At 53.4% G+C, this 24,817-nt stretch overlaps 1 protein-coding gene across 3 annotated transcripts; it reads right to left on the reverse strand.

Moving 5' to 3' along the window:
- Positions 1-428: 428 nt before the first annotated feature.
- Positions 429-24,716, reverse strand: CSF2RB (colony stimulating factor 2 receptor subunit beta). 3 transcript variants are annotated; one of them, XM_032346394.1, is made up of 15 exons: positions 24,393-24,716; positions 19,982-20,023; positions 18,023-18,256; positions 16,946-17,069; positions 13,703-13,893; positions 10,540-10,691; positions 10,286-10,454; positions 9,669-9,804; positions 9,351-9,508; positions 8,069-8,208; positions 6,926-7,088; positions 5,328-5,418; positions 5,070-5,127; positions 4,165-4,268; positions 429-3,536 (listed from the first exon to the last, which is right to left on the reverse strand). In XM_032346394.1, the coding sequence occupies exons 3-15, from the start codon at positions 18,096-18,098 to the stop codon at positions 2,390-2,392; spliced, it is 2,709 nt and encodes a 902-aa protein (XP_032202285.1). In that variant the 5' UTR covers positions 18,099-18,256; positions 19,982-20,023; positions 24,393-24,716; the 3' UTR covers positions 429-2,389. The 3 variants fall into 3 exon arrangements, with proteins under 3 accessions (XP_032202285.1, XP_032202284.1, XP_032202286.1); XM_032346393.1 differs by lacking the exon at positions 19,982-20,023; XM_032346395.1 differs by lacking the exons at positions 10,540-10,691; positions 16,946-17,069; positions 18,023-18,256; positions 19,982-20,023; positions 24,393-24,716 and having other exon boundaries at positions 13,703-13,791.
- Between the last annotated feature and the right edge of the window lie 101 nt (positions 24,717-24,817).

Consider the following 24,817-nt stretch of genomic DNA (forward strand, 5'->3'; position numbering starts at 1 on the left):
CCCCAAGGTGACACAGCCAGGTAAAGGCTCAGACAAGGTCAGGTCTCTGCGCTGGGCTCTGGCGTCTTATGAGGGCCTTCTGGATGAGGACCTCCACTCGGCGGTGCAGGGTCACGCTCCAGTCCTGGGGCCCAGGGGAGAGAACATGGCCACTTCCTGCAACTTCTCAGGTCCTGTTTCCAATCACCCTCCACCTGGCCCAGCATTTGTCATGATTCATTATCTGTGAATCCACCTGCACTCACCTCCACACACTCGTCCAACGATAAGGACACCCTGAGCTGGCTTTCCCGAAATCCACTTTGATGCCTCAGAGAACCACGGGCCCTTCTGTTTCACAGGATTCACCCTCCTTAATGCAACTGTGGTTTCAAACCACACCCCTCCCCTGCTATTCCAGCACGAGAGACACAAATTTAGGGTTTGGGTTTTATTTTATTAAAAAAATATTTTATTGCAATTTTTTTTTCAGCTAACAAATGTCTGAACATTTTGGAATTCATTCTCTTGGATTTCTTTCTAATCCATGTAGGGCTACCTCATCCATCTGTAACACAGGATTCTACTTTAGAATAACCTGAAGTGTTATTATTGTAACAAGTCATCATTTGTGAATATTTACATTGTTTATAATCCTTTCCCTCCTCCCAACATTGCTGTATTGAGCAGGGCTTTGAGAACAAAAATGACAACATTGGGTCTGCCACTTGTTAAAACGTTACAAAGCTGGGAGTGGGGGCATTGAGCAGACAATGTAAGATAAGAAAATTGGAAACCTAGAAACCCACTAAATATATCAGGGACTTTCTAGATCATAAAACTGATGTTTAGACACAGGGACGAAGAATGGGTGTTTCAGCAAACGATGGAGAAACACCCAGGCCACTCATTCCGGGAAAACATAAAGGCAACTCTACCTCTCGCACACGAACATTCCAAACCCAACACAATTTTACACGAAAAGCTTGAACTAGAAAAATATCAATTAGGACCAATATAGTTTTGGAGGGGGAAAGCCCTTGTAAATTGGACACCAAAGTAGCGCCAGCAAATCTTAGCGTGTGGAGAAGGCTACAAGGCTACATTGTATGGGTCTGTCTACCGTCCTCAGATACAAAACCCAACGACAAACTACAAACTAGAGGGAGGAACCTGCACCGATCATGAAAGACCACATGTAAACAGTTTAAAAAAAAAAAAAAAAAAAAAACGTAATCAGGAAAAGATGAACACCCGGCAAAACAAAGTCCTTAATGGGCTTAGCCCGGTCAAGAAATACGAATGCCCAGGAAATACGAAAATGCGTGCAAACTGGATAGTTATCAAATAATGCAAATTAAAACAATTTAATGCCTTTTTTTTTTTTTTGGCATGTCAGAAAGGCACATATTTTAAAAGAAACCGTAATCCTCTGGGTAGGACCAGACATAGATCCAAAGCCCCTGGGCCGTGGCTGGGAGAGGCAGGAGCTGTAAGTTCTTTCTGGAGGGAAGGCTCTGAAGGCATGACTCTGATTTTAAGCACCAAAGGGTGCAGGCCTTTGATAATTTCCCTTTTTTCCCTTTGTTGAGCGGTTCTTCTCAGCATTTCTGGAGTGCATGTGGTTTCTGGACGTCCCTCCGCAGGCCCACAGGCAGGACATAGAAAGTAGCCAGTGGGCGGAACGCACGCCATGAGACTGGGGTTGTGGGGGGCTCCTGTGAGCTCAGCACAACTCTCTTCTTGCACACCCCTTACCACGCTCATTGCTCAGAGCGCCCAGAATCAGGCCCTGCACAGCTCTCCTGAGCCTTCCCTCTCTGGGGTCTCAGCCAGGGCAGCCCCTTGCCTCTCTCCACACCAGGGCTGTGTCCGTACCTGCCGGGGCCAGGCCGCAGACCCAAGATCTCCACGTAACCGGACATGTCGGTGTCAGAACAGGCTCCGACCCAGACACGTCATCTCAGACTGGGCTTAGCTCAAAGTCACTCAGATAATAAATCAGTGGAAAGGGAAAGAAGACAGTGGCGAAAGCAAGGAAATCTATTAAAAACAAAAACACAAAAACATAAACCCCCCCCAAAAACAAAAAACAAAAAATCAGGGGCAAATAGAATGAGTATATAAGAAGCTCTAATACTTTGGAACCTAAAAGTAAGTTAACATGAAAGAAACATGTGCACGTGTCTGTGTCCGCCGGTCTGTGAGAGAGAGAGGGAGGCAGTGGGGAGAGGAGAATCCATCGGCTGAAGGTCAAGTTAGAAGAGAGGAGGCCCACGCATTTCCCCACCTCTATCTGCTCCAACTCAGAAGCCCCAATGCAGCTTTGCAGAACGGAGTGCGGATGAGGCGAGAGACCAGTGGAAGGGGAGACAGAACTCCCACTCAGGCCCCCAGGAGCTCGGAGGTGTCAGCACACCTCCCCAGGCCTGCCCACATCCCAGGGCGGGAGTGACAGGTAGTCCTGCTGCTTGAGGGCCTTGAAGTGCCGGATGGCTGGCATCTGGGGAATGGCCTGGCCCAGGGCCTTCTTGGCCTGGAACACCTGGTCGGGGTCCCCGATCTCAGGATAGGGTCCTGGGGAAGAGGGCTTTGTCTGGGGTGAGAGAGGACCAGAGCCCAGGCCAGGGAGGAAGCAGTAGTCACCCACCTGCTGTAGGACCAGGAGCCCCTCGGGGTGTGGGGAGGGGGGCATCCCCTCTGCTCTGGGCTCCCCTGGGCTTAGGGTGGGGCTGCTGGCTGGAGGAAGGGCAAGACTGCCCAGAGGGGACTTAGGAGACTGGTCTGAGGTTGGAGGGACATCCACATAGCCCTCGATTTCTGGCTTCACGGGGCCTGGGGCTGCAGGGGACCCACCAGCCACTCCTGGACAGAGGCTGTGGCTCTGGTCTGTGGGCAGGTGCAGAGGGTGAACTGTGAAGGCAGATGGCAGCCCCATGGGCAAGGGGAGTGCTAGGTCTGTAGTGGTGACATAGCCAGACGCCAGAAGGCCATCCTCACGGGCCCCGGAGCCAGCGGGCAGAGCTGCAAGTGTCCCATCCTTCGGGCTGGGGCTGTTCTTTGGGCCTTGACCGCCTACTATGACCCCGGGCACAGAAGGGGCGGGGCATGCCCTTGACTCCAGGGAGGGGCTCCCCTCCTCGCCCGGGTCAAGGATCTCCTCCCGATCCATGGCCTGGCCCTGGGCCATCACCTGGGCGAGCGGGACCAGCTGCACCTGCCCCCCTGCGGGCAGACACAGGTACTCCAGGGACCCCGGAGGCTGCGGCTTCTGGCTCAGGCCTGCCTGTGGGGGTGCCGGCTGGCCCAGCACGTCAGGCAGGGAGTGGCTGTGGGGGAGCCCCAGGTAGGGGCCGTTGAAGTCGAAGCCGGAAGCCTGGCTCTCGGACCTGCCCGCGGGGGCCGATGGGTCTAGCTGGGGGTCAGGGGCCTCCTCCGAGTACGGATCCAAGGAGGTTGGAGTCATGTCAGGCTCTGAGGGTGATTCACAGGCATCTTTTGGGTCCTCCGTGGTGAGAGGCGACACCTCGCTGTGTCTGTAGTCTACAGGGAACACGCTGCGGGGAGAACAGGCGCAGAGATATTGGGGTCACCCGGGGCCACCACTTCGGCTCATGCTGGGGCTGGAGTGGGGCGGGGAGAGGCCTGACCCCCACCCAGGGCTCAGGGAGGGCACGGGGCAGGGCAAGGTTGGGGAGCAAGCCAAGAGAGGGCACTGCGCCGGCCTTCGGTACCCCGCTGGCTTCACCTGCCAGCCTCCATGCTCTGGTTCAAAGTCTTCTGCCAGGTGTGGCTCCTCTCACCCTGGCCCCTTCATCGGCCCAGCTTCAGGGACCAGGTGGATGCCCAGCCCACGCATGCCTAGTCATGCCCTCGTCCCTTCAGTCCCTCCCCCGCCACCATGTCATCAGCACCCCGTGCCGACTTTCGCTGGGCAACAGGGCAGGGAGAGGTCACCTGCTCCAGTCTTCTGCCTCGGGTCAAGTCCAAGGTAGGACCCTCCCTCGCCCGATATTCGGGAAGTTCCTCCTGATACCATCTGGTATCCTCTGGCTTTAGAGCAACCAACCTGCCTGGTTCTCTTCATCCCGAGCCCCAGGCTGGCGGCTGCCACCTCTGAGCCTCCAGCGTGCCCCATGGGGTCCCCCCTCCCACCTCCCAGGGATCCCGAGCCCAGACACTCACCCGTCCAGCCCAGGGACGAAGCTGCCCTGCGGCCCCTTGTGCGGGGGGCCCCTGCTGATGAGCTCCGATATGCTGCCTGGGAGCTGGAGGCCGGCACTCCCGTTCTGGGAAGGAAAGGGACATTCGTGCTGTGGGTGTGTGAGCCCTCGAGAAGCTGGAGGAAGGAGGGAAAGACTCACGGAAGGGTCTCAAGGGTCTCAGCAAGGCCAGGACCAGCCCCGCCTGGCCTCCTGACACCAGGAAGGAGAGGCCCAGAGAGGGCCTGGGACTTGCTCTGGGTCCTCGGGCACCGGAGGATGGGGACTGTCTCCTCAAAAGGCCACAGATCTGAATGTCGCTGCCTCCACACCCATGCCCGAGTTTCTTCCCCACTAGACATGACATCCCTCCACAGGCAAGCTGGCCGTGCCTGACCAAAGGGCCCCGTGACCCACATGCCCACACTCGCCTTATGACCATCTCAGCATCTGGGATGTGCACCCAGGCTCACGGCCCGCCCCCTCAGTCCCCTTTGCGAAGGGGTCCTGTCCACCCACTGCGGGCCTCTCCCACCTGTCGCCACCCTGGATCCTCCAAAACTCAGCTGCGCTGTCCTGTCCTCGGGGAAGACATTCTGCCTCCTGTCGACCCACCGGCCCCTACAGAACCGGGCCTCTCGCTGAGCCCCCTGACTCCCGGCAGGGGAGCCCAGCAGGCAGGGTCAGTCCTACACCTCTGCAGGTGCCCAGAGGAGGGCAGAGCTGAACCTGCTGGTGTTGGCCGCCCCTGAGAGCTTCCTGCACCTTCCCGGGCCACCTATGTTTTACGCTCAAAACCACAGAAAGTGGGGGGACATAGGGACGGGTTGGTCTGCGCCGGAGAGAGGAGCCCCTACCACCCTAGCCACCTTCGCAGCCAGATCCTACCTGGAACAGGTGGCTCTTGCTGGGGTTGGGGATTTTCTCCTCCCACTTCTGGTTCAGCCTAGAAAGATACCAGAGGGGTAACAGTGGCCAGGGACCTCAGGGAAGCTGCCCCATGCTCCTGTGCAGAGAGGAAACTGAGGCCCAGAGGAAAAGGTGAGATTTGTCCAAGGTTTCCCCAAGAGGGAGGGGCGGAACAGGGACTGGAGCGAGCCAGCTCTGGGGTCCCGAGCACCCCCAACCGCCATGGAGTCCCCTTACCTGTACCCGTACATGCCACAGCAGCGCAGGGCGGGGAGCAGTGCCCCAGTGGTGAAGACCAGGATGAGAACCAGGACCCACATGGGTAGCACTGAGGGTGCCAGGAAGGGAAAAAAGAGCATTAGCATCTGGGGAGGACAGAGCTAGAGGTTTAGGAGGGAAGAGGAGGGAAGGGGAGGTGAGGCCGGGCAGAGTCCCCAGACCCTGCTCTGTGCCGCTGCAGTGCTCCCGAAGCTCATTTCTTTCGGGTGCAGAGTGGGAGGGAGGCCCAGACACAGGCTAAGAAGGACAAGGAATCAGTCCGCGCCCCCCCCCCCCCCCCCCCCCCCGCCCCACCGCCCTGAACTCAAGGTTCAAGTGCTGGGAAGTGATGTGGAAATGCTAGAGTGCTGGGGATCGGAGCCAAAGGCCAAGAAAGAATTCTTGCGATGTCTTTGATGCAAAAAGGTGTTTTTATTACAGCACGGGGACAGGACCCGTGGGAGGAAGGGCTGCCCAGGGACTGTGAGCAGTGACTGATTAAATACTTTGGAACTGAGGGAGGCAAAGACGGCAGGTTATAAGAAAATTTAATTTTGTCTATTTCTTTTGCCTTTGTTCCCCACATCAGGAAGGACAAAGAGGGTGAGATTCTTTTCAGTAGCAGGAGTGGGTGGGGCAATGACTACATCTCATGGCAATCACAGTGGACTTCATGTAGGAGGCAGCACATAAGCTTCAGCTTCAAGTAACAGGGAAGTCTGGAGAGGTAGAGATGGGAAAAAACTGGTGGAGGAACTAGGCGGTGTAAAGGCCTATCGGGAGCCCCAGTGTCAAGCCCCTCACAGGCTGGACCCCTCCAGGACTCCCTCGGTCCCTTCTCTTAGGCCCAGTGTCCAGTCCTCTTTCCCACTTGATTGAAACCCTCTTCCTGAGACCCCTCCCCTGCGAGGATCACAGCGGCTTGGGTCCTTGCTGCTAATACCGCCTCCATCCTCCTGGACCTAGTCTGGTACCTGCCTCCTGGTGGCCAGAATGGTGAACGGTAAGGGACAATGGAAGCAGCAAGCACAGGGAAATGGGGGAGATTAAGAAATCTGGGGCGCCTGGGGGGTTCAGTCGGTTAAGTGTCTGACTCTTGATCTTGGCTCAGGTCTCTTTCTCACAGTTGTGAGTTTAAGCTCTGTGTTGAACTCTCCTGGATGTGAAGCTTACTTAAAAAAAAAAAAAAAAATCAGAAAGAAATCAGACCAAACCCTTCCAGTGCCGGGCCTCAGTCCATAGCTTGTGATGTTTGCTGCCACAGTAACTAACTGGAAATTTGGACTCAGTGGTCTCTAGGTGAGGGCTGCCACAAAGCCTAATGAAGCCACGGGCCATATTAATAGAGGGCTAAAGTCCAATCTGAGGGAGGAGCAACGGTGAGGACTGTTCTTTGCTGCTCTCAGGACCTCACCTGCAGTCTGTGTTACACACCAGGGGTCACTTTGCATGACTAGGGACACACAGAAGAGAGGATACTCAGGTGGGGTGGGGTCACACTTCTGTGTCCACACCATCCTTGTCCTCTGCCCAGCTGGGCTGTACCCGGAAGGGAGCGTGGAGGCCGGGAGACATACCCCACTCAGTGTCCCAGAAGAGCTCCTCACTCCACTCACTCCAGATGCCGTCGTAGCCGCCAGGGGTGGGCTTGACCCTCACTCTTGCCTGGTACCTGGTGGAGGGCTCCAGCGGCGGCAGCGACATGCTGTGGGCGTTCTGGAGGGTTTCCGTCTTGCTTTCCTGCGGGCACAGGTGAGTGAGCAGGTGTGCTGAGACCGAGGCAACTTGCTGGTGTGTGGCGGCACAGCCCCAATCCCTCCACCTCAGGGCCCCAGTTTTTCTGCCTCATCAGTCCCCAGCTGCAGCTGCATCCCCAGGTCTGGGTAAGTCCCCCCGGCCCCCACGGAGGGCCCTACCCCAGGGCTCACAGAGGTTAGCACCCTGGGTGGGACTGGGGATTGCCATCCCTATAACCTAGGACAACACCGAGGCCCAGAAATCCTGAGGACACATCATGTCCCAGTCTGACTCTGAGACAACCCCTCAACCTCTCAGCTCCTCAGGGACAGCCTGGACCCCAATTATGGCCTTCCCAGGAATGCTGTGCAGCATAACTGGACTCTGGGGGCCCCACTCCTAGCTTCCCCACTGACCACACCCATCCTGGCTTCAGTTTCCCTATTTCTGGGCTGAAGATTCTGTGGTTGGCTCCGAAGTTTCTAACTTGGGCCACGGGGAGCCCCAGGTTCTGCACACAGACCCTAAGACTGCCTAAGGATGTGGGCCGGAGACAGAACCTTGGCCTGGGGACCTGCCTGCTTTATCAGGAGCAGCTGGGCTCGGAGCGGCCGCACAGTTGCATTCCAGAGAAGACTTCTCTGAAGAAGAGTCGCCTGGTGACTTTGGAAGACCTGACATCCAGCTTGTCTCTCTGCCCTGCAAGCCCTGATGTCTGTATCCCTTTCACAGTTCAGGGTCTTAGAGTTCATTCTGGCCATGTCATATCACCTCTGTGAACCTTAGACCTTCACCAAGGAAGGGGACAGTGACCAGCCAACCGTACAGGGTCATGACCGCTGAGGCTCAGTGGCTTCCTCTGATGGGTCCCCTGCTGGGAGCCAGGCACCTCGCAGGTGGGGGCTCTCGTGTGTGTTTCCTCACCTCACCCCACCCCTCTCTCCACCCCAGTACAGGCCCCTTCCCAGGCATGAAGTCCTCACCTCCCTTGAGGCTGTAGCTTTCTTGTACTGGACCTGGAAGGTGTGACCTATGTGCTTGTAGAACATCTCCTGTGCCGTCCAGTGCAGGGTGTAGCCATCTCTGCTTTTGGTCACATTGAGTGTTGGTTGAGCCATCTGGACTGGAGGGAGGGAAACCTTTAGGGAACATGGTTCCCAACATGCCTCCGATGGAACACTCATTTCATTCCATGTTGGTCACAAGTGCTCTCTCCAACGGGGTCCAGCCCATCTCAGGGTCCTTGGACCCCCACTTCCCCATACTGTCCACTTGGACCTGAGCAGCCCTTCTCTGGCAAGATGCTGAGATACACTTGTCTTTTGGTGAGGTCACCCAAAGCATGGGTTACTCCTCGTGTTTAAGTAAAAAAATAAAGACACCAATAATTAGTTCCCTGCCACATCATTAAGTATGTTGTAGGCATTGTCACACAGGCTCTGTCTACAGGAATCCTTGCACTTGATTCTAACAAATCTGCTATGTGGTGGGTCCTGTTCACTTGTCACAATTCACAGATGGAAAAACTGAGTGCCAGAACAATTAGGTCACCCATCAAGGACAGGCAGCTAACAAGTGGTGGAAAAAAGACGGCAGAACCCCAGGGTGATTGGTGGATTCCAACCAGGTGACAGAGACAGAGGGGCTATGTGGCCTCCTGCACACATTCCAGACTGGGTGGAAGAGCCTGGGGTCCCGGAACGCCAGGCAGGAGGCGCTTTTGCGTGAGCTCTTTGTTACTAAAGAAGAAGAGGGGGTAGGATTCTGCAAGGAATTACAATTTCTTTGCATGTAGTCTAGCCCCCAGTTGAAGAAGTCATTCCTAGATCAGTTATCTTGAAGAGAGAAAATATCCATTGGCAGAGGACTCTGGGACCCCGAGAGAGAAAAATCCAATCAGGGAAGGAAAGGGAAAGTTCTGGGAGGACCAGGGGTGGGCGTGGCTGGCAGGAGGGGCTGCAGATCGGCTTAACAGGAAAGCAGAGCTAAAGGAAAGGGAAAAATGGGTTTTAACGGTCTGTTCCTGGGGACTCTCCGTTGAAGCTTCCTTCATACTATTTGCCGTTGTCATTATCAGATTGTTACATCTTGACCGCTTCAAGAAGAGATTTGAATCACTTTGGCTCCCTTTGGTCACTGGGCTGCGTTTTACTGACAGAGACAGACATGGAGAGTGGGCCATCAGGAGTCCAAGTGGATGTGGGGGACACAGATGACAGGACCACTGCAGGAGCACTCGCGCCGAAGGCTGGAAGTCAGACTCACTGTTTTCCGAGCTTTTTATAAACTTCTCCTCCTCCTTTGGCCTAATGGAGATGGTGTACTGGCTGTCCTTCCTGGGGTTGGGCACGGCAATCTGGCATTGGTGCCGGACGTAGAGGCCGGGGAGCTCCTCCTTCAGTACTGGGGAGCACTCTTCTTCCCTGAGGATCACGGTGGAGGTGAGGGCAGAGGGAGGCAGGGGCCTCCGGAGCCCACGGGAAGGGGTATGGCTTCCTCTGGGGCCCTCAGAGTCAGGGGAGGCCTGGAGAGGGCAAGGTGGTAAAGGGGGGAGGAGACGGGAGGGAGGAAGGGGACACTCACCCCGCATTGGGGCTGGCCTTGTAGAAGAGGGCGAAGGAGACTGAGTTGGCCACCTCGGACCTCACTTCCCAGGAGCAGCTGAGAACGGCAGCCCCATCAAAGAAGCACTGGAGGTTCTGGGGCTGGGCCTTGTCCCCTGGGAGGGGAGACAGTCCCTCATTCATTCCCTCCTGCATTCATTCCTTTACTCTTGGGGGGCCTACCAGGAACCTCATGTCAGAGAGATCATGGGCTTGGTCCCCAGGAAAACTCAAGCTTCAACACAGCCTGGACCTGCCAGCTCAGTGAGTGAATTCCATGACCCTTCACACAACCCCTGGGCAAAATGGGGACAGCATCTTTTTTCAGGGCTCAGGGCCTCGACAAAGTGATGTTGGTTCGTCCCCATGGAGCACAGCCCTCAGGAAGACAGAGCCACTCATAAGGCTGCTGTCATTATCACCACAAGGGCTCCTAGCCAGAAGGTGTGCAGAGCTCGGGGCCCCGGATGGAGTTGGCCCAGCGAAGGGATTCTAAACACGACACAGGAGACTGGTGGAATCCTGCAGCAGACTCCCAGGAGCTGGACGAGCTGCCCTCCCCTCAGAAGGGTGCTGCCCCAATTTTGACTATGCTACCTGTCTGCGAGTGCCAGCGGACCTCCGGGCTCCACTGGCTGGGCCGCCCCGAGAGCCCTGAGCTGGGGGCCAGATGGGTGCGCACTCGGGCCACGTAGGTGCTGCCAGGAATGAGGTGTTCTGACTCCAGGATAGCCTGGGAGGAGTTCAGGTAGAGGGTGGAGGCCTCCTGTGGAGAGAGAGGGTTAGTGGAGCAGGTTCAGGCTGGACTGGGTCCCTTGGCTTTGGGGGGTGGAGCTGGCCATGGTCCTGACCTCCCAGGAGTCCTGAAGCCGCTTGAAGACCACCTCATACTCCAGGTTGGACAGCCAGTGTCTCTGGGAATCCGGAAGGGCCACTGTCCATGTCAGCAGCAAGCGCTCCCCAGTAGTATTGATCAGGAGGTCCTTGGGTGCCGGGGCCTGCACTGGAGGAAGGGGGAGGCAAGGGCCCTTAAGGGGCTGGGTGATGGTAGGGGGGCATTTTCTGTGTGGTGGGCACATGGGCTCCAGGCCAAGTGCTGTCCCTACCACCTGAGTGGCCTTGGACAAGACCCTTTTCCTCTGTGGACCTCAGGCCCTTCACCTGCAAAATTGTCTGGGTTCACTGTGAACATGAACGAAAGCTGTGCACATATCACGTAAGCTCCATGAAGGGCTGGCAATAATCTCCCAAAGGAACCACCTGTCCCCACCTGTCCCCAACTGTCCCCACAGCCCACTGCGCAGCCCGTGTTGCCCCCCTTCCCAGCAGAGGGCGCTGTGACTCGTGTTACTGCCCCGCCCTCTTGCCTCCTCCTTCCCCTTCTACCCGCCCAGGGTCCTGCTCCACTCAGAGCCCAGCATAAAGGTCTCCTCCTCTAGTACCTTCCTGGACCCCCCTCCCCTGGGCAGAATCCCCCAATCCTCTTCCTGTCCGACCATAGCCCATTGTATAGTCCTTACAACCCTGGTGCATTCATGCTTTTCTGTGTCTGCCCCTGCAAGTAGTCAGGAGCTCGTGGGTGGTAGGGTTTGGAATTTGACGCCCTTCTCTGGCCTGAGATTAGTGGTTCAGGGAATTTGGGATAAACTGAGTGAACGTTGAATGAATACATGAACAGGCAACCTTCAGAGAATTTTCAAGGAACCATTCTGTCAGCCAACAGCAAACATCTGTCTGCTGGGCGAGCATATTCATTCAAGAAGGCCTGGCTCCCTCCTTCCTGAAGCTTCTGGGTCTGAATGCTGAGGGGTGACTTTCACACACAAAAAATTCAATGACTCCAAACAAGATGTAAATGTTCTGTGCTGGACGTTGAACATGGCTGGACGTTGAACATCTAGAGAAATCTTAAGGCCGGAATGGCAGATACAGGGTACCCCCTCTTTAGTCCCCCCCACTCCAACCTGCCATCAGGCTCATCAGTCCCTGCCCACCTAGCCCCTAAGCCTGTCAGGGAGTGGGAATCCCTCTCAGTATGGAGCTCTAGAAGCTCCTACACAAAATTGGACCAACCGGGAATGCAAGGAAAAACCTATTCGCCCGACCTGAGAGATTTTACTCTGCTAGCTCATTTCTCAGGTGGAGACCTGAGAGAGGAAGTGAAATGTCCCAGACCTCCATGTGTGGGGGTCTCAGAGCGGTCAGATGCACCCGTCCCCTTGCCCAGCACCCACCAGCCTCCCTGATTCATTGCCAAAATGGTTCAGGCTAGAACTGACCTCCCTGCTGAACATACACTCCAGGAGGCAAACACCACACTCTCTCCCCTATTTCTAAGTTGACACCTTCCCTGTGATGAGGCCACCAGCTTCACAGGGCAGGGATGCTGACCGGTATGTTCACTGATTTGCTGGTGCATGTGGGCACTCAGCGAGAGAACAGACTAGTGGATGATGTGTGTGTACACCCTCTCTGTGAATTGTATGCCTCCCTGCTCCCGTCTCTCATTGTGTCCCAGTTGAATCTTCATCCTTTCTCGCTGGAATGAGCATCTTAGTTTGCATTCTGGGCCCCAGCCTCCTGCCACCTCCCATACCCCGCCATCTATCCTGTCACCCATGCAGCACCATGTCATGTCCCTTCGATGGTTCTCCATCGCTTAGACGTTGGCCTCTAAGTCCCTTTGCAGGGCACCGAAGCGTCTCCAGGTCAGGCTCCTGCCTCCACTGCCCCTCTCCTTCTTCCCTCACTGTCCAGCCCTTTGGACACTGATGCTCCTGGGATACAATGATTGATGGTTTTCCCATCCTGCCTTGCCCTCCCGTCTCCCAGCCTTGGTGCACAGTTTCCTCTTTCTGTTCTGTCCTCCCACTCGCCCTTCGGATCTCCCTGCAAAACTCTTTCCTCTGAGAAGCCTGTCCTGACCCCAGCGGCTCCTCGCCCACTGCCCCTCAGCACATGGCATCCATCTGTGTTTCAATTTCTGCTGTTTCCTGCCTCTCTGCAGGCTCTCAACCCCACCAAGATGGAGCCTTTTCTCATCCATCCGATACGTTTTGAGACCCTGTTTGAAATTAATTCACCATGGCCTAACCCATCTCCTCTTTGTGCAACAGCTTTGCGCTGCTGCGAGGAAAACAGGCAGGAAGCAGAGGCCGGAGCTCCCTCTGCATCCGACACTTGCAGGTGCAACGGGCCTCCCGGTGTTTGGGACCTGGGACGCTATGTCAGACACATGCAACCAAGTGGCCTCGGGCAAGTTCCTCTTCTCTCAGTTCCATTTCATTATCAGAGAAATGGGGGGGAAAAAGAAAAGTAGGGCATGACACCATGCATTATTGTAATGATTAAATAATATTGGGCAGTGTTTCCTAAAAGCCAGCCATCCGTAGGATTCTTACCAAGTGAATTCCAAAGACCATCTCTATTTTAGGCTCATCCTGAGCACAGATATAATTGAATTAACAAGATCGAAGTGCTGGTTATATTTCTGTGTAACAGACAGTCAAACGAAGCTTAACTATTTAAATAAAATGATCACTGACATCCACCCAAGAGCACTGATTTCTGGTGCTGCTGTGGACACCTGGTGCCCTCACTCGCCCATCACTGTCACCACTGCTCAGGGGTGGCCCTTTGGAAAAGTTATATGACCTCTCTGGGCTTTAATCACGTCATCTAAAACTCGGCCGTTGCAGGCATTGGATGAGACTAGACGGTGATGAGTGCTTTCAGGTGATAAGGTTTCTACCTGAATAGGAAGGATTGTTCTGGAAGGGAAGCCTTCACTGCTGCAGGTGGTGGGGCAGCTCCGGCCAAGAGAGGTGCCACTGACCAGGGGTTCATTGTCGCTCCAATGCCACCATCATAGGAAGACCATAGCCTCTTCTCCTCAGAGATCAAACCCACCCCCAAGCCAGTAGCTCAACCCCTTGAAGATTCTCATCCCCTGGCCCTTCTGCAGGCTGACCATCCAAGGAGGGGCCACCCTCATCTGGGGACCCCAGGACTTACCATGCTGGGTCAGAGTGATGGTGAGCTGGGTGCCCAGGGGCCGGTCTGGTCGGAATGAGAAGTAGTCTCTGTCAGCAATAACGAAAAACTCATACGGAATGACACATCTTCTGGACACACAGCCGGGACAGGGGTGGTCTAACAAGGCCGTCTCATTACTGAGATCACAGGACACTGGCTTTGGAGGGTCCCTGCCAGGAGACAATGTGGTTAGCCCACAGCATGGGAGAGTCACTCACTTAACAAATGTCACCAAGCAGTCACGGTGTTTGAGGCTCTGTCCAGGGCCAGGGGGACACATGGGAAATGACTTAATAAAATATGTCATGTGTCAAATGGAGCAAACTTCACATAGACAAATAGAGCAGGTCAGGGAGATAAGGAAGTCAGAAGGGCAGGGGTGGGAGTCTGATTTGCAACAGAGGAGACAGGGAAAGCCTCATAGAAAAGGTGACTTTGGGGCAGAAACTTGAAGGAAGTGAGGGAAGGAGCCATGCACATCCTGGGGAAAGGGGAGTTCAGATAAAGGGAATAGCAAGTGCAAAAGCCCTGGGGCAGGCACGGGCTGGGAAGGTTGCATGACTAGGCAGTTACCCAGTGCACGGAGTGCAGTCTGGGAAGGTGGGAGGCAGGGCAGACCCGTAGAGCAAGGTGACCGGCAACAAAGTTTAAGAGGAATTTAAGGAATCTGGATGTCACGGTGAATGCGGAAGATGTAGCTATGAGCAACGGAGTGACATAGCGTGATGTGTATTTTGAAAGGCTTCCTCTAGGATAGAGGATAGTGGATAGATTGGGTTTGGGGGAGGGTGGTCGTCTTGGAAACAGAGACCAGGTAGGAGGCTTCTAGAATATCCAAGTGATAGGAAGTGGTTCATACCAGACTGGGGATGTTAGCCTTGGCCGGATCCACATTCTATTTAAAGATGAAGTTGACAGCATTTGCTGGTGGATTAGAGGCGCGGGTGGGGAAGGAAAGGTGGTGTAAGGGCCTACTTAGCCAGAGGGAGCCATTTTGTTGTTTATGCAGTAAACTTAGATTGACCCTGCCCCTCCCGGAGGAACTTACTTAAAAGCAAGTCCGGGAAACCAGTCCCAGGTAGCAAAGCCCAGATAAAAGGGCAGATCAGGCCAGGTGGAGACATCCAATCAGTGGGGCGCGTATACTGTCTCCCTAGCTACCAAGGAGTGTGGGCCCACCTTTTGGGCGCCAGTTCTGACCAAGGTGATAGGCTAGTTCAAATATCTACTAGGGTAAATTGAAATTCAATTGGCCACCCGTGTGGGACCTAGCAATGGCCTTTGCTCTATAAAAGTCAGTAAGGCAGGGAGGGGTCGCCTTTTTGTAAGAGGCGGCCCCGACCCTGGTTGGTCTGATTCTCGATGCTTGGCACGAAATAAAGCTTTGCTTGACCTTTGCTTTGTATCAGTCTCCTTTGATTATGGACCTAACAGCGGTAAAGGAGGTGAAGGAACACACCTCCCAGCTTTTGGGTTGGAGCCTCTCGGAGCCCCTGCTTAGCGACACGGAATATGGGGATGAGTCAGGAGCCCTCTCTGGGGCAGGGCAGAAATTTGGTGTAGAGCACTGGGCGTGGAAGACGCCTTTCCCTAAGGACCTGTGGGGAGACAGGTGCACCTGCGGGCCTGGCTTTGGGGGCAGGTGGGGCTGGCGAGGGTATGAAAGTCACCAGGGCTCAGCCTCAGGCTAGGCTGGGTCTCTGCCCCTGGATCAGGATATACCAGTGGGGAGCGCTAAGGATGAACCCCGGGGCATCTCACCCTTTGAGTTGGAGACAGAAGAAGGGAGCAACCAGGGAGACAGAAAAGGTGAGCCAGGGGAGACACAAGGAGAGGAGGGAGTGTGGTGGCTGGAAGCTGGGAGATGGAGGTGTTGCGGGGGGACGCGGGGTCAGTCTATGCCAGGTGCTGCCTTGGGTCAAGAAGGGAGGACACGGAGATTTAGCAGCAGGGAGGGCCTTGGGGCCTTGGCAGGAGCAGTCTGGGTGGCCTGATGGGGGCAGCAGAAGCCCAGGGGAGTGGGTTCAGAATGACTGGAAAGACCCGGGGTGCTGTGGGTCTAGACAGCTCTTTGGAGGAGGGTGGCTTCCAAGGGAGGCAGAGGATGAGCCCTGCTGGAGAAGATGGGGGTCTGGAGGCCCCTCCAGAGTGTCAGCCCTTGTTGGCAGGTGTAAGTGGGGGCCAGGATACATTTGCTCAGGGATCAAGAATGACCCCGGGACAGGGCCTGTCGATGGCACAGGAAAAGCAGGCACTGGGGTGGTTGTGGTGTTCTCAAGCGGCAAGAGCAGTGAGAAGCCTGGGCGCAGCCGTAGACAGGTCTGGAGTGGGGGGGAGACTTGCTACAGGGAGCACCCAGGGACGTGGCAGAGCAGGTGGGCGGGCGGTGTGAGCATGGCAGCGGCCGGGAGCCCCTCTTCTGGGATCACGAGTCTCCATGCAGGAGGAGGTGGGCCACAGCAAAGTGGGGAGGTGGAGCTGGGCGAGGAGGGTGGAGTCGGGAAGGTGGGGCTCCCAGGAGCGTGGGAGAGAGAGCTGGGGCGTGCTGTTGTGGGTGTGAGGGGCTGCTCCTCCCCAGGGCTGGCCTCCACGGGGTCTCCCTGCACCTGAGATGCTCGCCATTTAATTATTTCTATTACGGTGAGTTAGACTATCCCCAGACCTCAAGACAGCGTGAGGAATCTTCCCAAATGGCATATACCGCAGAGACCACGTGAAGGAGAAGGAGAAAACCCACACTCTGGAGGCAGCAGGGCCTTGGGGAGACGTGGAGGCCAGTCCCCCACGCACCGGACACAGGGCACTGGTCCCCACTTGGCCGCTCAGCCGTCCTGTGGCTGGGAGAGAAACCTCCTCTCCGCAGCTTCAGGTTGTGTGTCTGTGAACTGGGGCATCTACCCTTTGCCCTGTCCTCCTCACAGGGAGGGCCATCTAACATCGGCTTTTGCAGGTAAGTCCGTTCAATTGTGATGATATAAGATTATCGCCAACCCATCATCAACAGCGATGTTATGCGTAAGCCTCTTCTCCAAACCCCGATATCGGACACCAGCACCTAGGCCCAGTAGGCTGCCTAATGGAGCAGGAGCTCCTGGGCCCGGGCCAGGGCTGGGGCTGGGGTCTCCCCCTCCTTGACCTCCGTGCGGTCCCCCACCCCTGGCACAGCCCCACAGAGCCGCATCCCTCCCTGCTCTCCGGCCCCTGGGCTCTGGTGTCACTCACTCATTCAGCCTCCGGTAGAGAGTCAGGTCGATGAGCCCCTGGGCATCCCGAGTGTTTGCCCACCTGCAGGTGATGAGGCTCTTGTAGTCATTGTAGCAGCTCAGGGTCTGCAGTGGGACAGTCTCTGCCCAGGGAGAGGCACAAAGGGAGTCACATCTCTCCCCTCCTGATGTCCCTTGTCACCTGCCCTTTTCGCGCCTTGGGGGTGCCCAGAGCTGGGGAGAGGTTTCCCAGAGTGCTCCAGGGGCTCCCGGCTGCTAGGCAGAGCTCCCTGGGGGCCTCGAGGGGGCCGGAGGTTCTGTGGGTCCGCACCTCCAGCTGTGGACGCCCCCGTCCGGAGAGAAGCACCACATTCTACTGCAGGTGCAGCACATTTCCTGAGCCCCTGCTGTGCCCTGCTCCTGGCACAGGGTCTCTCTCCCACCCCATGAAGGACACATGCATCAGGCCCAGGGCCCCTTGGGACAGCTGGGAGGAGGGGCACAAACCCACCCCTAAGAGTAAGCATGGCAGAGCCCCGTGGGACCTCCCTGGCCAGGTCTCTTGGTCAGCAGCAGGGCCTCGTGGCTGGGAAAAGGAATGTGGTACTCAGGGTTATCAGAGAAGTCATGTTCTCTGGGGGCCCTTGGGGAGGGGACTTGGGGGACTCAGGAACCAGAGGAACATCCGAGAAGGAGGAGGGTGCTGGGACCGAAGCAGGCAAAGACCGCGAGTCCGAGGGCCCCAAGGAATGAAGGCACAAAGGAGGCAACTGGTCAAGGCCGTCAGAGGAGCAGAGTGGGGTAGGATGGGGGCAGAGATAAGGCTGGAACAGCCAGCCTGGACGGGAGAAGCCTCGAAAGCCAGGAGGAGAAGAGAAGCCATCCAAGCAGAGATGAACCTTCGGGAGGCTGGAGAAAAGAGTGAGAATCCAGGAGGGGAGAGGGGGAACCCCCCAGAGGATCGGGGAGGAGCAAAATGAGGGAGGGAGGGGTCTGGGGGCTTTTGGGGCCGGGGTGGGGGGCATGTGGGGGTGGCCTTGTTCAAGGACTGACTGTGAGGAGGGGCCAGGGAAGGGGAGGAAGCAACAGAGCTCACCATGGGCCCCTGCCACGCTGGGCCCCCAGAACAGAGCCAGCAAGACAGCAGGGAGCAGGCCCTGGGACACAACCATCTCTCAGGCAGCTCTGGGCAAGCAGGTGGCCGGCACAAGTGGATCCAGGGCTGGGCAGGGGCTAGGGTCCTCACTGGCCTGGAATCTTGGCTTCTTCCCCTGCTGGAGGCCAGGCCAGACCCATGTCCCCGGCTCTTGAGAATCCTCTCTCTGGGACTCTGCCGGCAGAAGAGACATGAGCTGAGAGCTGGCCCCTCCCATCCTATAGCCCCGGGACTTGGCCCATGTTACAGGGTGAACCCAGGAGTGATGCGTGGGTTCCAGCACCCCCTCCCACCTCAGCCTGGCACCCAGGGCGGTCCTTTTCCACTTAGCCTCAGTGCCTAGGGCATGACCATGAAGGAGATGCATTTGATGGCTTCTGCAGAAGTGGATCCCCACCTGGTCGTGCCCCAGGAACTCCCGTGCGACCCCCTCGCAACTGGAAGACCTGGGAGGGAGCTCTCTTCTGAGCTCCCTCAGGGCCCCCAACCCGATCTGCTCAGAGCAATCACAGAGCATCTCGTCCACAGTGTCCTCCCTTGGCTGGGATCCCACTTGTGCTCAACACTGGGTGCGCACACTCTCGGGGCCTGGTGCTGTCCCGCCCTCCCTCCATTTACTGTCATCCCTCCCACACTACGCTCAGAATGCCTGTTCCCTTTTCTCTGCAGAAGGTTGGGGATTTCCTCTTTTCATTTTGTGTAGCCCTGGGAAGTACCCAGGAGAGGAGAGCAGAGGACAGTGGTTCCTTCTCCCCCTGTAAGACTGTCTGAAACTTCAAGATGCGCGTGCGCGCGCACATGCGCGCGCGCACACACACACACACACACACACACACACAAAGTAGCAGCTGTCTTACTGGGAAAAGCACAGCTCTGGATGCAGCCACCCTGACCTTCAGCACAGGCTCTGCCCCTCCCATGCTAGCAGCCTGGGTTGACCCACCAATGCACCTGAACCTTGTTCTCTGCACCAGTAGTGTGCGTACAAATACATGTGTGTCACATGAGAAGAACCCAACACAGTGATGTTTACAGAGCGGTTAGTCCGATAAAAGGTCAGGAAAGGGGTTTCTGGGTGGCTCAGTCGGTTAAGCATCTGACTTCAGCTTAGGTCATGATCTCAGGGACTTGGGATGGAGCCTGGAGTTGGGCTCAGCGGGGAATCTGTTTCTCCCTCCCCGCTCTGCCCCTCCCCTAGCTCATGTATGGGCTCGCTCTCTCTCTCTCTCAAATAAATAAATAAATAAAATCTAATAACAACAACAAAAAGAGGCTCAGAAAAGAAGAGGAGGTTTGCGTGGAGCTGGGGAAAGAGACTATCCATTTCAGCTCCTTCAGGTGGAGGCAATGCCACGGGGGAGGGGTACGAGTCCTTGTGGCTGGCCCAGTTTGCTCCATCTACCTGGGACGAGCCTAAAAACCCAGAGCTTCTATTTGGGTCTTACCACAAATAGAAATACTATATATGTAAAAAGAGCGAGTCATCCTAAAATAAGTGAGAGGTTTAATACAATTCCAAACAAAATTTAACATGATGTTTTTTGTAGGAACTCAGAAGAAAAAATACACGTGAGAACAGTTAATGAGTTTTTATAAAAATGAGGAGGTTCTCCTCAATAGCAAAATTTATTTCAAAGATCTGGTAAGTAAAGTAATGTGTTGGACACACACATGATAGATCAATGGACATATGGACCAGGCAATTCCATTAGCCCCAAGAATGTACTATATAATGGAGAATTTGTGAATCATTGTGAAGAATGGAATATAAGAAGTGCTAAGATACTTGAATAACATTATAAAACATATCCACCTAACTCTCTACTCCACACCATCCCCAAATACCAGGTTAATTACAAATTTAAATATAAGAAGTTAAATCATATTAAACTTGCAAACCATGCGGCAGACAGTGTCCTCTCCTGGGCTGTTCCCTTCTTCCTTGGTAAAAGAAATTCTGGTTTCAGCTGGGTTTGGTGCTACATGGAATAAAAGATTACATTTCCTATTCTCTTCTATTGCTAGGTGTGTTCACGTCACTAAATATTGTCCAAGGAGGTGTGAGTGGAAACATTGGTTGCGCCTTCCAGAAAAGGCTTCTTATAGGGAGTTGGCTCAGGTAGGAGGGTCCACATTTCCCCTCCTGCCTCTCCAGCTTCTTCCCCGCCTACAACTTGGGAGTGATGGCTGGAGCTCCAGAAGCTGTTTGGGACTGTATGGTTACCTTGAGGAGGGAGCCCTATGCAACAGAAAGAGGGAAGCCTGGATCCTTCTTGTCACTGTGGAGCAGCCACACCAGCTTGAGAGTGCTTACTTCTGGACATCTTTGAGATTTTTTTTTCTTTGATGTGAGAAAAAAAATAAGCTGCCATACTGTTAAGCCACCACTGTTTGGAGACCAAACAGATGCAAATGGAAATAGAAGAAAACTTCACAGGGCTTAAAGGAGATAAGAGTCCACTAAGTGAAGGGTAAAATCCATTTTTAATAGTGCCATGCTCAGTCACATGCTGGTAAACTTTTGGCCATCCAAGAATAAAAGGATACTGTGAGAAGTTTCCAGAAGGAAACAAACATTATTTTCAATGGGTCAGGTTGGCCAGATTTTCTCACAAGTGACTCTGAACTCTAAGTAGATAATGATGTCTTGAAAATACTGAGGGGCAATATGTTTAAAATCTAGAATCACTGAAAAAGTCAAAGTTAAACTGACACTCGAGGTCAGAGAAACACATTTTGGAAATGTAAGGACAAGGAAAATTTTCAGATCTTTTCGGAGGAACACAATTACTCTAGGATGCATTTCAGGAAAAAAGAAATTGTCCAAAAAGTGTATGATACTGCAATTAGTGGCAAGAAAAGAAGGCAGTAAAACTTAAGCTAAGTGAAGAATTGTTACTTATAAAGTGAAAATAAGTAAATTCACCATTACTATATTGAAGTAAAACACAGATGATCTTAATGTGGGAGTTGGCTGTCAGATTAGGGGTGGAAAGCAGAGGAGAACTGAAAGCTTGCTAAGCTAAAGATCGTGTCTTCTTTGGTAAACCACAATGTATGTTTATTATACCCAAAAGCTGATGGAAAATATGCATTAAATACATGTGTTAAAAATGTAAGTGTTAAAACCCACTAAGAGTGAGAGGTAACCATGGGAGCAAAAGACTGATAGGGAGAGGGCAGGAAAAGGAGGAAGAGGGAGAAAAGAGAAGAGAAAAACCAAGCACCTTTTCACTCAAAACAAACATGCACACCAAAATTCCCAAACCCGTGAAGAACTTTAATGGTAGGAATAAAAACTGGAAATGAAAAAAAAAAAAAAAAAGCAAAACACAAATTCATTCCAGACGAAAAGAATGTCATAGAACAATCTGACAAAGACTTTTAAAAGAAGAACACATCATGGCCACATGGGGATTATTCCAGACACAGAGGAAGAGCCATTAAGAATTCTCTTCATGGGGCACCTGGGTGGCTCAGTAGGTTAAAGCCTCTGCCTTTGGCTCAGGTCATGATCCCAGGGTCCTGGGATCGAGCCCTGCATCAGGTTCTCTACTCAGCAGTGAGCCTGCTTCCTCCTCTCTCTCTGCCTGCCTCTCTGCCTACTGGTGAGCTCTCTCTCTGTCAAATAAATAAATAAAATCTTGAAAAAAGAAAAGAATTCTCTTCATGATTAAAAGAAACATAACAACAGATTAAAACGGAAAAAAGGAATATCTTATCTTGACAAATGCTTTTCAATATTCGATAATACAAAAGCCATTCCAGATAGACAAACTAACAGATGAATCTTGACAAAGAAGGCACTGAAGGGAACACTGGCATTTCTGGGCATCTACTACAAATCTGTAGTGACGTCAGAGTCAAAAGGAAAATGTTCGTGTTCTTCTGGTTAAAGGAACAAATAGGGGAAGGCTGCCCATCACTGCCATCTCCAGAGGTCAACCCACCCCTCAATAATCTCTAAATTTGATGCAATCTAAATCAAACTCCAAAACGATTTTTAATGTGCGTGACAAACAATTCTAGATGATAACAAACCAAACATGAGAGACGGGTTCTATTAGCCAGAAAAATAATGGGAATGTAATCATAGACAGATGGGATGGACAACAGTAAGAAAAATAACCAAGCAGGAATTTGGGAGGTAAGAGTGGCATTTCTAATCATAGAGGAAAGGACAGACTACATACTCATAATTATGACATTGAGACAGTTAGCTGATAATTTTTGAAAGTCAGATTATTACTTTATATATTGCCCACCCCTCCAAATTCAAGGTAGATTAAAGATCTAAAAGTCAGAACTAGAATGATTAAAGCATTATAAGTATTTCCTTAACCTTAGGGGTTGAAGAAGACACCAAACCCCAAAAGCACAAAGAAAAACAAAGATAAATATGAGAAAAAACTAGCATGCTTTTATATGAAACAAGATATCTTAAACATGGTGAAGAAAAAAAAAGCCAAGCGATAATCTGGAAATATATTTAAAACATATGTAAATACACTGTTAAGATACCTAATAAATGAGCCACTACAACAGTAAATATGTAAAAGGCAAAGAGCCCATAAGAAAATGGACAGAACATCTCCATTCATTTCAGAAAAGGAGCTCAGATGGCCAAGAATATATATGGCAGAGTCATAACTTCACCCATAATCAGGGAAAGGAAAAATTCAAGCAAGAATCCTGATAATTTTCATCCACCCATTGGACACCGTTTAAAGACAGATCATCTAAAGAGAAACTGACTTTTATGCAAGACTGTGGGAGTATATGTCAATTCAACTACTTTGAGGATGATCTGACAATATTTATTAAATTTTTAAACACAAACTCTTGCTCAGCAATTTTGCTTCTAGGCATGCGGGCTGCGGAAGAAACGCTTTTGCAGGTGTGGAAAAATTAGAAACAACCTAAATATCTATCAGTACTGGATGGGGTATCCTGCGGTTTACCCCTACTAGTAAATGCCGCCTATTTCTTAGGGTTAAAAAATGGGTTAAATCTATTTGTGTTATTGAGGAACGTTATCCTAAATGACGTATTAGGTGAAGAAATAAGTCATAGAGCTATATGTATATTATAATCCCTTTTATGTACAAAGGAAAACTATATACTTGCAGCATGCTCAGACGTTTGGACCAGGAGATATAGAAAGCTGGCACGCGTTCTCTTTTGTGTTACATGATTCCGGATCATTCTAACTTGATAAAACAGATCCCCATGTATTCACTTAGTATTAAACACGCTCATTAAACAACTCAATAACTATCCTGTAGTATTGGTGGGTATGGCACAGGAGGAGACCGGGTGAACGAGGAAAAGAGTGATCAAAAGCGAACAGGAAAGGTTCCGTTCCTCATAAAACGATCAGAAAGTAGAAAAGATGAGAAGTCGAGATCAGAACCCGGTGATCCAAAATTGATACAAGGTCTTTGAAGACTCAAGATTGTACATTTGCAACTTGTCACCGGGACCAGACTGAGGAAGCCCCCATGCACAGGGCAAAGGCACGCAGCTGCGCACGCCGGGAGGCAGCTACCCCTAGACATCTCCTCGCTCCCACCCCTGCACCCCGCCAGCCAGCCAGCACGCATGGGCACAGAACACTCACACCCAGGCCTGAACTCCACAAAGCAGCAGAGGCTCAGGGTCGAGTATGCCAGCCAAAACACTTTCTCCCAGGGGGGAAAAAAATAGTCCCTCCGGACCGGGCCCTTTCTCATCTTCCAAAGTGAGCTTCCAAAGCCACACCAAGCTCTGGTTCGCTCGCTGCGTGACAAAATTCTGAGTTTCTCCCTCCGCCTCCCAGTCTCTTTGCACCCCTGCATTGCCACGGACACCCATACCCCCAAGCGCGCACGCGCCCTCGCTCTCCCACGCTCCCTTTCTAGACCAGGATGTCGGGGACTATGGGAGCTCTATCTGTTCCAGAGACCAGGAGGCAAAAACTGGGGGCAGGGAAGGATGTTCTCACGGCCACCAACATCTTAGCGACACTTTAATGGCAAAGCATAGACGCGCGCAGGTGTCTGACTGCGAGGTCTGAGCTCTCCACCTCCATGACCTCCCCCACCCCCGTCCTCCCTGCTGCCAGGACAGGCGGACCCCGCAGGTGAGCTCCCCCTGCCCCCCACAACCTTACGGCCCTTCCCACACGACCCTCAGGCAAGGTGGCAGCGCTGCCTGTCTCCTTGCCCTCTGGCTCCTGGGCTCGCAGAGCCACACCTGCCCACTCCACACCCCCAGGCTCTCTTTGTCCTTGGTTTCCCGCCCAGACACCCCCCTGAAAGCCAAAGTGTACCTCTTCGCGGTGGGACAGCAGAGCCTTCTTCTGCCGGAGTGTCCAGGCGACGGGGAGCCGCGGGAGCTTCCTATTTTATGCTGACGACGTCGTTAGGAAACAGAGAAGCAGAAAGAGGAAGCGACACCAGGCCAGGCCGGTTTCTGTGACTCCTCACAAGACTGCCCAGCTTCTGAGAACTGTGGACACCGAGATTATTGATTTTTTTTTTTTTTCTTCTAGGCCTTACTGAGTTTGCAAATGTTCCTTCGGCCACAAGTACTGCTCCCTGCTCACGCCTACACATCTCCGTCAGTCAGCTCCCTGCCTAGTTGATTCACGCAGTCCCTGACGCCCCCAGGGGATACGCCCCCAGGGGGCCCTCCCCCGCCCGCCGTCCCCTCCCACCTCTATAACTGACCTCACAGAGTGTGACCTTGTGCAAA

This window comes from Mustela erminea, chromosome 6, assembly GCF_009829155.1.
Source record: "Mustela erminea isolate mMusErm1 chromosome 6, mMusErm1.Pri, whole genome shotgun sequence".
Classification (NCBI taxonomy): domain Eukaryota; kingdom Metazoa; phylum Chordata; class Mammalia; order Carnivora; family Mustelidae; genus Mustela; species Mustela erminea.